Source organism: Drosophila teissieri, unplaced genomic scaffold (assembly GCF_016746235.2).
Source record: "Drosophila teissieri strain GT53w unplaced genomic scaffold, Prin_Dtei_1.1 Segkk118_quiver_pilon_scaf, whole genome shotgun sequence".
Classification (NCBI taxonomy): Eukaryota; Metazoa; Arthropoda; class Insecta; order Diptera; family Drosophilidae; genus Drosophila; species Drosophila teissieri.
The window spans coordinates 2,062,092-2,077,295 of record NW_025224987.1 but is presented as its reverse complement, the minus strand read 5'-3'; the positions used below and the strand labels follow the sequence as shown (position 1 = coordinate 2,077,295).

The 15,204-nt window shown below is 45.2% G+C and overlaps 1 protein-coding gene across 1 annotated transcript; it reads left to right on the top strand.

Moving 5' to 3' along the window:
- The first annotated feature begins 213 nt into the window (after positions 1–213).
- On the top strand, positions 214–14,602 carry LOC122625511. Its single transcript, XM_043805605.1, has 3 exons — positions 214–382; positions 8,796–11,940; positions 12,013–14,602. Exons 1-3 carry the CDS (start codon positions 214–216, stop codon positions 14,600–14,602), a joined length of 5,904 nt encoding a protein of 1,967 aa, XP_043661540.1.
- The last annotated feature ends 602 nt before the right edge of the window (positions 14,603–15,204 follow it).

Genomic DNA, 15,204 nt, shown 5'->3' with positions numbered 1-15,204 from the left:
CTTGCACCACTATGGACGCGGCGATAAGCGCATACATAAGAACGAGTGCAAGAGTTACCGGTGACATCAATAAAGTGATGTACTTTAGAGGTAACAGATCTAACAGAGGATACGGCAATGCCAATAGAGGTCCCAACCGAGGTAGAGGCTTCAATAACAATGGCTATAGAGGCAATTATAATAACGGTTACCAAAATAATCGTTACCAGAATAATGGTTAATGGTTACCGCAATAATGGAAATAGTGCCGGTTATAATGGCAATAATAGAGGCCGCAATAATGTAAACAGAGGCCGTAACAACAACAACCAAAATAACTATAACGGCAATAATGCCAATGTACGAGTAACCCAGGATCAGGGAAACTCGCAACAGCCCTTAGGTACCCAGTAAGAGAAGATCGTAGGGTATACGCCATCAATTACAGTCTCAATATATTTACAACATTTATTCATGTCGAAACTGGTGTAAAACTAGTTTTCCTTCTTGATACAGGTGCAGATGTCTCTATTCTCAAAGAGAATTCTGACAAATTTTCTAATATTCAAGTAACTAACAAAATAAATATTCAAGGCATAAGCCAACAGACAGTTCAGTCTCAAGGACAAACTTTTATTGAGATACAGACAGGTAAATACATTATTCCACACGATTTTCATTTAGTAGATAAAAATTTTCCCATACCTTGTGATGGAATAATAGGAATAGATTTCATAAAAAAATATAATTGCCAAATTGATTTCAAACCAGAAGAAGATTGGTTTATACTTAGACCCAACAATTTGAAGTTTCCCATTTATGTTCCCATAACATACAGCTCTGGTAATAATACAACACTATTACCAGCAAGATCCCAAGTTATCCGAAGATTAATAGTATCATTAAAAGATGATAACATTTTTATTCCGAACCAGGAAATACAAACTGGTATTTATGTTGCAAATACAATTACAGCATCTAGTAATACATATGTCCGAATTTTGAACACAACAGATTCTGATCAATTGGTCAATATAGATACTTTAAAATATGAGCCACTTTCGAACTACAATGTAGTTCAGGCAAGTGGCGAAAACAGAAATAAAACTGTTTTATCTCAAATTTCCCAAAATTGTTTAAATTACAATTAGAAACCTTATGCAGCAAATATGCAGATATATTTGCATTAGAATCAGAACCAATAACAGTTAATAATTTTTATAAACAACAGTTGAGATTGAAAGATGATGAGCCCGTATACACAAAAAATTATAGAAATCCTCATAGTCAAGTAGAAATACAAGCCCAGGTACAGAAACTAATAAAAGATAAAATAGTTGAACCATCAATTTCAGAGTACAATAGCCCTTTGCTGTTGGTACCTAAAAAGTCAAGCCCAGGTTCAGATAAAAAGAAATGGAGATTAGTAATAGACTATCGCCAGATTAATAAGAAACTTTTAGCTGACAAATTTCCACTACCGAGAATAGATGATATTTTGGACCAACTAGGTCGAGCAAAATATTTTTCTTGCCTTGATTTGATGTCAGGTTTTCATCAGATCGAGCTGGATGAAGGCTCAAGAGATATAACATCTTTCTCAACCAACAATGGCTCATATCGTTTTACGCGATTGCCATTTGGTTTAAAATTAGCGCCTAATTCATTCCAAAGAATGATGACTTTAGCATTCTCCGGAATAGAACCGTCTCAGGCATTCCTTTATATGGACTTAATAGTCATCGGTTGTTCCGAAAAGCATATGGTTAAAAACCTCACTGAAGTTTTTGATAAATGCAGGGAATACAACCTAAAATTACATCCTGAAAAATGTTCATTTTTCATGCATGAAGTCACATTTTTGGGACATAAATGCACAGACAAAGGAATTTTGCCGGATGACAAAAAATATGATGTCATTCAGAACTACCCAGTTCCACATGATGCGGACAGCGCTAGACGTTTTGTTGCATTCTGCAATTACTAAAGACGTTTCATCAAAAATTTCGCCGACTATTCGCGGCACATAACAAGATTATGTAAAAAGAATGTTCCATTCGAGTGCCAAAATGCATTCATACATTTAAAATCGCAGCTAATAAAGCCAACACTCTTGCAGTACCCAGACTTCAGCAAAGAATTTTGCATAATAACAGATGCAAGCAAGCAAGCATGTGGCGCAGTTTTAACTCAAAACCACAATGGCCACCAACTCCCAGTTGCTTATGCATCAAGAGGTCTTACCAAAGGTGAGAGCAATAAGAGTACAACAGAACAAGAGCTAATAGCAATTCATTGGGCAATAGTATATTTTAGACCGTACAACTACGGAAGACACTTCACTGTGAAAACAGATCATAGACCATTGACATATTTATTCTCAATGGTCAACCCCAGTTCTAAATTAACAAGAATAAGGCTTGAATTAGAGGAATATAATTTTACGGGGCAAAGATAATCATGTAGCTGATGCGTTATCAAGAATAACCATCAAAGAGCTAAGAGAAATTACTGGAAATATATTAAAAGTCACTACAAGATTTCAAAGTAGACAAAAATCCTGCGCAGGAAAAGAACAAGTGGATTTGCATGAGCAATCCAAAGAAAAAGCTTTAGAGCCCAACGTATACGCAGTCATAACAAATGACGAGGTACGAAAAGTAGTGACATTGCAATTGAATGATTCGATATGTTTATTTAAACATGGAAAGAAAATCATTGCAAGATATGATGTTGGTGATCTTTATACTAATGGAGTTCTTGATCTAGATCAATTTTTCCAAAGGCTTGAATCGCAAGCCGGTATATACGATATCAGCCAACTCAAAATGGCACCGTGGGAAAAAATCTTTGAACACGTTTCAATAGATGAATTTAAAAATATGGGCAACAAAATATTAACGAATTTAAAAGTAGCGCTACTTATCCCGGTGACCACAATAAATAATGAAAAAGAAAAAGAAGCTATATTGTCTACACTACATGATGATCCAGTACAAGGAGGTCATACAGGCATTATAAAAACCTTGGCCAAGGTCAAAAGACGTTTTTACTGGAAAACAAGAGAGAACGCTATAGTCGAGTTCCCCGACTATCTGATACCCGTTACTCAGCTATTCGAAGTGCGAAGGAGAGTCTTCAGCACATACGGTATTTGGCGGTTTTGTGGGCGTTAGAGTGGGCGTGGCAAACATTTTTTTTGGCAAATCGATAGAAATTTACAAGACTAATACAAAAATGAAAAAATATCAAAACCTTTTTCAAAAGTGTGGGCGTGGCAGCTTTGGGCGGTTTGTGGGCGTTAGAGAGGGCGTGGTAAAAAGTTTTTTGGCAAATCGTTAGAAATTTACAAGACTAATACAAAAATGAAAAAATATTGAAACATTTTTCCAAAGTGTGGACGTGGTAGTTTTGGGCGGTTTGTGGGCGTTAGAGTGGGCGTGGCAACATGAATCGACAAACTTGCGCTGCGTCTATGTCCCTGGAGTCTGTATGCTTAATCTCTAGCTTTTCTTAATCTTAATCTTTCTAGCTTTTGTAGTTCCTGAGATCTCGACGTTCATACGGACGGACAGACGGACAGACGGCCAGACGGCCAGACGGACGGACAGACGGACATGGCCAAATCGACTCGGCTACTGATCCTGATCAAGAAAATATATACTTTATATGGTCGGAAACGCTTCCTTCTGCCTGTTAAATACTTTTCAACGAATCTAGTATACCCTTTTACTCTACGAGTAACGGGTATAAATATGAGTAAATACATAACAGAGTACGTATAAAAGTGTCATAAATGCCAAAAATCAAAAATAACAAAGCATACAAAGACCCCTAATGACTATAACAGAAACACCAGAACATGCTTTCGATAGAGTTGTCGTGGACACAATCGGTCCACTACCCAGGTCGGAAAATGGTAACGAGTACGCTGTCACCCTCATATGTGATTTAACCAAGTATTTAGTTGCCATTCCAATAGCAGATAAAAGCGCAAAAACAATCGCTAAAGCTATATTCGAATCTTTTATTCTGAAGTACGGTCCGATGAAGACGTTCATAACGGACATGGGAACAGAGTATAAGAATTCAGTAATTACTGACCTATGTAAATATTTAAAAATCAAAAATATAACATCAACAGCTCATCACCACCAGACAGTTGGAGTGATCGAACGAAGTCATAGAACTTTGAACGAGTATATACGATCCTATATATCGGCGGACAAAACCGATTGGGATGTATGGCTTCAGTATTTTGTATACTGCTTCAACACAACCCCATCTATGGTACATAATTATTGTCCATATGAATTAGTTTTCGGTAAAACAAGTAATTTACCAAAGTATTTTAATAAGTTACATAGCATAGAACCAATATATAATATAGATGATTACGCTAAAGAAAGTAAATATAGATTAGAAGTAGCATATGCTCGAGCAAGAAAACTGCTTGAAGCACATAAATTGAAAAGTAAGGGAAATTACGACTTAAAAACAAAAAATTTAGAGTTAGAAGTAGGAGATAAAGTTTTATTAAAAAATGAGGTAGGCCATAAATTAGATTTTAAATACACAGGGCCCTATAAGATAGAAAGCATAGGAGAAAATAATAATATTACGTTACTTACTAATAAAAACAAGAAACAAATAGTTCATAAATTCATGGCAACCCTTTGTTGCTATGTTTATGTCAATAAGCCTCAAGACGAATGTAACATGATCGTCCACTTGAGGCTACAAACTATAAGTGCATGGTCAGCATTCCCACGCCGGCCAAGTGCACCATACATGTGTGCATAACTCACTCTCGCTATAAACATAAATATATAAGATATACATAAGAGAGAGCCGCTCCGCGGCTGGCGTAACCGGCAGCGCAGCTACGCGGTTTAGGTTTAGTTGAAATATTCTTAAGATGGAATGAGCAGAGTCTTGTGAACCACTGAACGGGCAGAACCCTTTTCTGCCCAACCAAATCTCTCAATATTAATAAAGAATATCAATAATTATAAACTTATATTCTGCCTTTTGATTTACCACTTTTGGTTATACTACATACTCTCCCGGTGGAAGGTTGAAACAACACTTTCTTGTTTGCCCCCTTTATTTATGTATTTATGTTTAACTATTTGAGAATTGTTTTCTGTGTTCTACCTGTTATGCAGCTGAATATATGACACGATCTACGTAGATAAGTTGGGATGCTGTTACGCCATTAATAATTCTCTCCTCAGTCAAAAACTCGTCCTGTATCTAAGCCCCAAAAAAACAAATAATGACCCGGAGATGTTGGTCGTGGCCCTGACATGGTCCTCCGTCTCTCACTGCTTAGTGAACTTTTACTAGGTTCCGTACGTGAACTGGCCCACCCTTTTCTGGTGAGCTTTTACGTGGTTCCGTTCGTGAACTGGCCCACCTTTTCCTGGGGAGTTTTTACGTGGTTACATATGTGAACTGGCCCATCTTTTCCAGGGGAGCTTTTACTTGGTTCCATATGTGAACTGGCCCACCTTTTCCTGGAGAGATTTTACGTGGTTCCATATGCGAACTGGTCCACATTTTGCATAATAACAGATGCAAGCAAGCAAGCATGTGGCGCAGTTTTAACTCAAAACCACAATGGCCACCAACTCCCAGTTGCTTATGCATCAAGAGGTCTTACCAAAGGTGAGAGCAATAAGAGTACAACAGAACAAGAGCTAATAGCAATTCATTGGGCAATAGTATATTTTAGACCGTACAACTACGGAAGACACTTCACTGTGAAAACAGATCATAGACCATTGACATATTTATTCTCAATGGTCAACCCCAGTTCTAAATTAACAAGAATAAGGCTTGAATTAGAGGAATATAATTTTACGGGGCAAAGATAATCATGTAGCTGATGCGTTATCAAGAATAACCATCAAAGAGCTAAGAGAAATTACTGGAAATATATTAAAAGTCACTACAAGATTTCAAAGTAGACAAAAATCCTGCGCAGGAAAAGAACAAGTGGATTTGCATGAGCAATCCAAAGAAAAAGCTTCAGAGCCCAACGTATACGCAGTCATAACAAATGACGAGGTACGAAAAGTAGTGACATTGCAATTGAATGATTCGATATGTTTATTTAAACATGGAAAGAAAATCATTGCAAGATATGATGTTGGTGATCTTTATACTAATGGAGTTCTTGATCTAGATCAATTTTTCCAAAGGCTTGAATCGCAAGCCGGTATATACGATATCAGCCAACTCAAAATGGCACCGTGGGAAAAAATCTTTGAACACGTTTCAATAGATGAATTTAAAAATATGGGCAACAAAATATTAACGAATTTAAAAGTAGCGCTACTTATCCCGGTGACCACAATAAATAATGAAAAAGAAAAAGAAGCTATATTGTCTACACTACATGATGATCCAGTACAAGGAGGTCATACAGGCATTATAAAAACCTTGGCCAAGGTCAAAAGACGTTTTTACTGGAAAACAAGAGAGAACGCTATAGTCGAGTTCCCCGACTATCTGATACCCGTTACTCAGCTATTCGAAGTGCGAAGGAGAGTCTTCAGCACATACGGTATTTGGCGGTTTTGTGGGCGTTAGAGTGGGCGTTAGAGTGGGCGTGGCAAACATTTTTTTTGGCAAATCGATAGAAATTTACAAGACTAATACAAAAATGAAAAAATATCAAAACCTTTTTCAAAAGTGTGGGCGTGGCAGCTTTGGGCGGTTTGTGGGCGTTAGAGAGGGCGTGGTAAAAAGTTTTTTGGCAAATCGTTAGAAATTTACAAGACTAATACAAAAATGAAAAAATATTGAAACATTTTTCCAAAGTGTGGACGTGGCAGTTTTGGGCGGTTTGTGGGCGTTAGAGTGGGCGTGGCAACATGAATCGACAAACTTGCGCTGCGTCTATGTCCCTGGAGTCTGTATGCTTAATCTCTAGCTTTTCTTAATCTTAATCTTTCTAGCTTTTGTAGTTCCTGAGATCTCGACGTTCATACGGACGGACAGACGGACAGACGGCCAGACGGCCAGACGGCCAGACGGCCAGACGGACAGACGGACGGACAGACGGACATGGCCAAATCGACTCGGCTACTGATCCTGATCAAGAAAATATATACTTTATATGGTCGGGAACGCTTCCTTCTGCCTGTTACATACTTTTCAACGAATCTAGTATACCCTTTTACTCTACGAGTAACGGGTATAAATATGAGTAAATACATATCAGAGTACGTATAAAAGTGTCATAAATGTTAAAAATCAAAAATAACAAAGCATACAAAGACCCCAATGACTATAACAGAAACACCAGAACATGCTTTCGATAGAGTTGTCGTGGACACAATCGGTCCACTACCCAGGTCGGAAAATGGTAACGAGTACGCTGTCACCCTCATATGTGATTTAACCAAGTATTTAGTTGCCATTCCAATAGCAGATAAAAGCGCAAAAACAATCGCTAAAGCTATATTCGAATCTTTTATTCTGAAGTACGGTCCGATGAAGACGTTCATAACGGACATGGGAACAGAGTATAAGAATTCAGTAATTACTGACCTATGTAAATATTTAAAAATCAAAAATATAACATCAACAGCTCATCACCACCAGACAGTTGGAGTGATCGAACGAAGTCATAGAACTTTGAACGAGTATATACGATCCTATATATCGGCGGACAAAACCGATTGGGATGTATGGCTTCAGTATTTTGTATACTGCTCCAACACAACCCCATCTATGGTACATAATTATTGTCCATATGAATTAGTTTTCGGTAAAACAAGTAATTTACCAAAGTATTTTAATAAGTTACATAGCATAGAACCAATATATAATATAGATGATTACGCTAAAGAAAGTAAATTTAGATTAGAAGTAGCATATGCTCGAGCAAGAAAACTGCTTGAAGCACATAAATTGAAAAGTAAGGGAAATTACGACTTAAAAACAAAAAATTTAGAGTTAGAAGTAGGAGATAAAGTTTTATTAAAAAATGAGGTAGGCCATAAATTAGATTTTAAATACACAGGGCCCTATAAGATAGAAAGCATAGGAGAAAATAATAATATTACGTTACTTACTAATAAAAACAAGAAACAAATAGTTCATAAATTCATGGCAACCCTTTGTTGCTATGTTTATGTCAATAAGCCTCAAGACGAATGTAACATGATCGTCCACTTGAGGCTACAAACTATAAGTGCATGGTCAGCATTCCCACGCCGGCCAAGTGCACCATACATGTGTGCATAACTCACTCTCGCTATAAACATAAATATATAAGATATACATAAGAGAGAGCCGCTCCGCGGCTGGCGTAACCGGCAGCGCAGCTACGCGGTTTAGGTTTAGTTGAAATATTCTTAAGATGGAATGAGCAGAGTCTTGTGAACCACTGAACGGGCAGAACCCTTTTCTGCCCAACCAAATCTCTCAATATTTATAAAGAATATCAAGAATTATAAACTTATATTCTGCCTTTTGATTTACCACGTTTGGTTATACTACATACTCTCCCGGTGGAAGGTTGAAACAACACTTTCTTGTTTGCCCCCTTTATTTATGTATTTATGTTTAACTATTTGAGAATTGTTTTCTGTGTTCTACCTGTTATGCAGCTGAATATATGACACGATCTACGTAGATAAGTTGGGATGCTGTTACGCCATTAATAATTCTCTCCTCAGTCAAAAACTCCAGCGAGGATGATTTGTGTGAGCGCAGCCAGCGCTACGTACCGGCAGAGGAGTCGCAGCCAGCGACATAGAGGGACGCAGCCAGCGTCGAACGCCGATACGAACGGGTCGCAGCCAGCGACAAGGAGACGCAAGAAGCGTCATTTGTGGAGACCGCAGCCAGCGGTCAGAAGGCGCAAGGAGCGCCAAGCATCCGTGGCCGCAGCCAGCGGCACGAGGCGTCAGAGACGCCATTTTGGACGCGCAGAGGCGCCGCCATTTTGGAGCTGGGGAAGATGCAGCATTCTCCCAGGAAGAGTGCCCGGCTGAACGGAGGGGAAGCCACCCCTATAACAACAGTGAGTCAACAGCCAGCCAGTAGTGGAGCAGGAACTCGGACGCGGGTGAACATCACGGCGGCGTCGATTCCTTGCCCGGCCACTACGGTGACTACAGTAGCTTCCCAACCTAGAAGTACTGCTGTCACAGCTGCGAGTTCAGTACTGGAGGTGAACCAGCCCCTCGCGTTGGAACTCATGGAGAGGATCGCAGCGTTGGAGAGGGAGCTGGAGAAGGCTAGATCCCTGGAAAGTGTGAGCACCGCCAATTGCGCGCCAACCGCAGTTGGCCCAAGCGCAGTTGGCGCCAACAGTGGAACGTCGGGGCGGGCGCCATTTTGGAGCGGCCAGCCAATACCCACATCTAACGGAGAGGCCTTACATAACGGGGTCGGGTCGGTGCCATACAACGGTGACGGTGCGAGCGGTGCGGCCTGCACGCTGCCGCCATCTTCGAGTGGACCGCCATTGCTAACGACTAGCAACTATTTTGTGGAGCCACTGTGTGCAACAGGTACTGCGCAGCCAGCGCATGGACTCGTGCTACCGGGCGTGAGCATCCACAATGCGGCAACAGCACTTGTCGGATCCTACGCCGCGACGACGTCGAGTGGAATCCAGGGAGCATATGGGCCAAGGAAGCTTCCGGACTTGCCAATATTTGGAGGGCAGCCCGAGGATTGGCCGATCTTCAGCTGTGCGTTCGTGGAGACGACTCGAGCGTACAACTGCACGGACCTGGAGAACAACCAGAGGTTGTTGAAGGCGCTGAAGGATGAAGCGCGCGAGGCAGTGAAGGCGCTATTGATTCATCCAGGGAATGTCAGCGCCGTGATGGAGCAGCTGCGCTTTAGGTTCGGCCGACCGGAGCAGCTTATACGCAGCCAGCTCAACAACGTGCGAGAGGTGCAGCCAATTTCGGAGCACAATTTGGCGAAGATCATTCCCTTCGCAACCCGAGTGAGTAACCTCGCGGCCTTATTGCAGTCAGCGAAGGCGGAGCAGCACCTGGGGAACCCAACCCTCATGGAGGAGCTTGTGGCCAAGCTGCCAACGAGCAGGCGAGTGGACTGGGCAAGGCATGCTGCAACGATTGCGCCCTTTCCCACTGTAGTCCACTTCAGCGCGTGGCTACAGGAGTACGCAAACGTGGTGTGCACGGTTTTGGACGTCGAGGGAAAGGAGCCGAGGCGTCGACTTCTACATGCAAGCGTCGACCATAATGAATGCGATCAACAGGATGATCGGCATGGAGGTTGTCCGATCTGTGGAGGACAGCATGGAATATTGAACTGCAGAGAATTTATTGGAGCTTCGCCACAGGAAAGGTGGAGCAATGTGAAGAGGCATCGGCTCTGCTTCAATTGCCTGCGAAGCGGGCACATGGCTAGATCCTGCTATACGCAAGGTGAGTGCCAGATTAATGGATGCCGAAGGGAGCATCACCGTCTGCCACATGGTGCGGACGAGGAGCGAAGGCCGCTGCAGCGAGGTGGCTTCAGACGCCACGAAGGGAACCAGCAGCCAGCAGTTTCCAGATGCAGCCCGGCCAGGAGGCCTTCGCTACGAGGTGGTCACAGGGACCAGGAGAGGAACCGGCAGCCAGCCGTTCCCAGCAACAGCCTGGAGAGAGGAGCTCCGCGTGAAGCGGGAGCGCCCATGCAGAGGAATTTGAGCTGCGTTGACGCCGAAGGAGGCCGTCTACTGTTCCGTATACTGCCGGTTACGCTGTACGGAGCGGGGCGAAAGGTGGATACGTATGCGCTCCTAGATGAGGGATCCTTCGTCACGATGATCGACGACGAGCTACTAAGGGATCTTGGAGTGCAAGGAGAGCGTTGGCAGCTAAATATCCAATGGTTTGGAGGTAAGGCAACCAGAGAGCCTACCAACGTGGTGAGTCTGAAGATAAGTGGAGTTGGAAAGCCCACTCGCCATGTATTGAAAAACGTTTATGCCGTTTCGAGTTTGAGTTTGCCGATGCAGACATTGAGCCGACGAGATGTCCAGGGCGTGCACAGGGATGCGCGTCTGCCGATGAAGCCTTACAGCAACGTGGTGCCGAAGCTGCTCATCGGCCTGGATCACGGACATCTGGGGTTGCCACTTAGGACGAGGCGGTTCGCTCGAGAGGGACCGTATGCGGCCGCAACCGAGCTGGGCTGGGTTGTGTTTGGGCCTGTAAGTGGGCAACCGACCACGCCGTCACCGAGGTCCTGCCTACTTGCCGTGTCAGTGGATGACGCGGTGGAAAAGATGGTGGAGGACTACTTCGACATGAAGCCCGCGCCGCCGGTCGCAGCCAGCGACGATGTTCGGGCCCAAAGGATACTCGAAGACACCACGGTGAAAGTGGGGCGTCGCTACCAGACGGGATTACTCTGGAAGGACGACCACGTTGTGCTGCCACCGAGCTATGAGATGGCGTACAGGAGGCTGGTCAACGTCGAGAAGAAGATGAAGCGCAACAAGCCGTTGGCGCAGGAATACGATCGGATTATAAAGGATTACGTGTCTAAAGGATACGCGAGGAGGCTGCAGCCGGAGGAGGTCGCGGTAAGGAGCGATCGCCTATGGTATTTGCCACATTTTGGTGTCGAAAACCCAAACAAGCCCGGCAAGGTACGGCTTGTGTTTGATGCTGCAGCCAAAGTTGGAGGAACCTCGCTAAACTGGGAGCTGGACAAAGGGCCTCAGCACTATAAGCCTTTGCCAGCTGTGCTCTTTCATTTCAGAGAGGGAGCCGTCGGAGTCTGCGGTGACATTAAGGAGATGTTCCACCAAGTGCTGATCCGACCCGAGGATAGATGTTCCCAACGATTCCTCTGGAGAGATGGCGACGACGAGAGAGACCCGGATGTCTATGAGATGAACGTAATGACGTTTGGAGCAGCCTGTACGCCGAGCGCTGCGCATTACGTGAAGACTATGAATGCCCTGAAGTAACGGGATTCGGACCCGAGAGCGGTCAAGGCCATCACCGACTACCATTATGTCGATGACTATGTGGACAGTTTCGCTACAGAGAGCGAGGCTATCAGCGTATCTACCCGAGTGAAGGAGATACACAAGGATGCTGGATTCGAATTATGCCAGTTTTCATCCAGCTCACCCACCGTGGAGACGGCTTTAGGACCTGGTCGAGTCAAGAGCGTCGGATGGGGTGAGGCTGAAGAGAAGATCCTCGGAATGCGTTGGCAAGTAGCAACAGATGACTTCAGATTCAACGTGGAGTATCATCGAGTGCCAAGCAGCGTCCTGAGTGGAGATCGAGTCCCTACGAAGAGGGAATATTTGAGCCTGGTGATGTCAACGTTTGATCCCCTGGGATTCCTGTGCTGCCTCATGGTTACAGCGAAGCTGCTGCTGCGAGAGTTTTGGAGGCAGAAGATCCAGTGGGACGAACCACTACCGGAGGAGTTAAGCAAAGCCTTTGCGATTTGGCGCAAAGAGATGGACGCCGTGGGACAGTTCCGATGTCCGCGCCATTATTTTGGGCGTGGAGCAGTCCGGGCCGTAGAGTTGCACGTCTTCGTGGATGCTAGTCAGGCAGCATTCGCGGCGGTGGCCTATTGGAGGGTCACATATGAGGACGACGACGTGCAGGTGAGCTTCGTGAGTGCGAAGACGAAGTGTGCCCCAATGAGAACGATGACGATCCCACGGCTGGAGCTGCAGGCAGCAGTTCTTGGAACCAGGCTGATGAACACTGTCAAGGAGGAGCACAGTGTGGTCATCACGGACCTGGTGTTATGGACGGACTCTAAGACGGTGCTGAGATGGATCGGCAGCACCCACCGCCGGTATAAGCAGTTTGTTGGCAAACGAGTGGCGGAGATTTTGGAGTCGTCGAAGGTTTCCCCAGCCGACAATGCGGCTGATGATGCGACGCGGTCGCAGAAAGGAGTCGACCTTAGCCAGGAATCAAGGTGGCTAAGAGGACCTGCATTTTTGAGGCAGCCAGCAGCCAGCTGGCCGGGGCCTGAGGAAGGAACTGAGCGTGTTCCAGATGCCCCTGATGAAGAAGAGATGCCCAGTGAGTTTGCATTACTTGCGGCAGACGATTTTGTTATTCCGTTTCAGAGATTCTCGAGCTTCAGTCGCCTGGTGAGGACCACAGCCTGGGTCCTACGGTTTGCGCGCTGGTGCCGCAAACAGCGAAACGAGCTCGAGGAATACGGCCATACTGCAGCAGAATGTAAGGCCGCGGAGAACCTGTTGGTCAGACAGGCACAATTGGAGTCGTTCCCCGACGAGATGAGGTCGGCGGAAACTGGACAGGACGTCGCTAGATCGAGCGACATTCGAGGGTTGGTGCCCTACCTAGACGAGAACGGGATTCTGCGAGCTCACGGCAGAATTGATGCCGCACTGTGCATGCCGTACAGTGCGAGGAGGCCCGTATTACTGTCACACAGGCACAGTCTGACAGAGCTGATTGTGAGAGACTTCCACGCCAGGATGAAGCATCAAAATGTGGATGCTACGATTGCGGAGATCCGGACAAAGTTCTGGGTCACAAAGATGAGGCATGTGATGCGGAGAGTCATCTCATCGTGCAACGAGTGCAAGTTGCAGCGAGCGCGGCCGATGCCGCCGATAATGGGACCCCATCCGGAAGACAGACTGGATGCGGGTGGATGGCCATTCAAATACACAGGACTGGACTACTTTGGGCCACTGCTGGTGACTGTGTCCCGTCACAAGGAGAAGCGTTGGGTCGCCTTGTTTACGTGTTTGACGACAAGGGCGATTGACCTGGAGCTGGCGCATGACCTGTCGACGGATTCCTGCATAATTGCGATCAGGAACTTCGTCTGCCGTAGAGGGCCAGTATATAGACTGCGCAGCGATAACGGCAAGAACTTCGTGGGAGCTGACAGGGAAGCCAGGCGCTTTGGTGACGTATTCGAGATGGAGAAGCTTCAGAGTGAGTTGTCAAGCAGAAGCATTGAATGGGTTTTTAATTGTCCAGCGAACCCGTCTGAGGGCGGAGTTTGGGAGCGCATGGTGCAGTGCGTCAAGAGAGTACTGCGTCATACCCTGAAGGAAGTTGCGCCGAGGGACCATGTATTGGAGAGTTTCCTGATTGAGGCGGAGAATATTGTAAACTCGCGTCCGCTCACCCACTTGCCTGTGGATGCGGACCAGGAGGCGCCGTTGACGCCAAACGATCTACTCAAGGGAGTAGCCAATCTGCCGGATACGCCTGGATTGGATGCGGAGCTTGGTTCTACGAGGAAGCAGTGGAGGATTGCTCGCCTGCTACGAGACCGTTTCTGGAGGAGGTGGGTCATGGAGTACCTGCCTACGCTTGTGCGCCGCGAGAAGTGGTGCCGCCGAACGGAGCCCATCCACCAGGGTGATATGGTCTTCGTCTGCGATGCTGCCTTGGCCCGACGAGAGTGGCGCAAGGGCATCGTGGAGGAGATCTACAGCGGAGCTGATGGAGTCGTCAGACGCGCTAAGGTGCGCGTGAACGACAACGGCCTATCTAGGACAATGATGCGACCCGTCTCTAAACTTGCAGTTTTGGATTTGAGTGAAGAGGTTCTTCACGGGGTCGGGGATGTCGCGGATCGAATATTGTTATCGATAGGCTAGTTAGTATTTTTGAGAAGTCCGAATGTGGAAGGATTTGTAAGCCCATATGTGTCTGGGCACTTTGTTTTTCGCCATTGTAAATTGCCGGGAAAATTAAGCTTTTCATTGTCGTGTAAGAGTTAGAGGACACACTGCGGTGAGCTAATAAGTTAAGTTAGTTGCAATTGTGAAACATTGAATTCTTCCAGAATAAAACGTGTTCTACTACCACGGATTAGTCTGCCCTTTCTTTCGGGAACCAATGCATGGGGTAGCCGTTTAAGGCAACTCCATGTGACGCACGACGACAGGAATATTTCGATCGACCCAACTGGTTGCACGCTTATTCTGCGTCCCAATATATAAGTTGTTTCGATCTTGGTTGCACGCTTTATTCAGCGTCCCAAATACAATAAGTTAAATCGATCCAATTGGTTGCACGCTTTTTCCAACGCCCCAAATATAAAAGTTGTTGCGATTTTTCAATTGGTTGCACGCTTTATCCAGCGTCCCAAATATATAAATTGTTTCGATTTTTCACGTGGTTGCACGCCTTATCCAGCGTCCCCGTATTTGTCCAAGTGGACAGACTATTTCGCCCCCGCACGGTTTTCGGCTCCTCT

Bases quoted from the DNA above. Each gene is read 5' to 3' on its own strand.
- LOC122625511 (XM_043805605.1), top strand. From the start codon at position 214: ATGGTTAATGGTTACCGCAATAATGGAAATAGTGCCGGTTATAATGGC. The intron at 383-8,795 runs GTACCCAGTAAG...AACGGGTCGCAG, and splicing joins AAACTCGCAACAGCCCTTAG to CCAGCGACAAGGAGACGCAA. The intron at 11,941-12,012 runs GTAACGGGATTC...CTATGTGGACAG, and splicing joins AAGACTATGAATGCCCTGAA to TTTCGCTACAGAGAGCGAGG.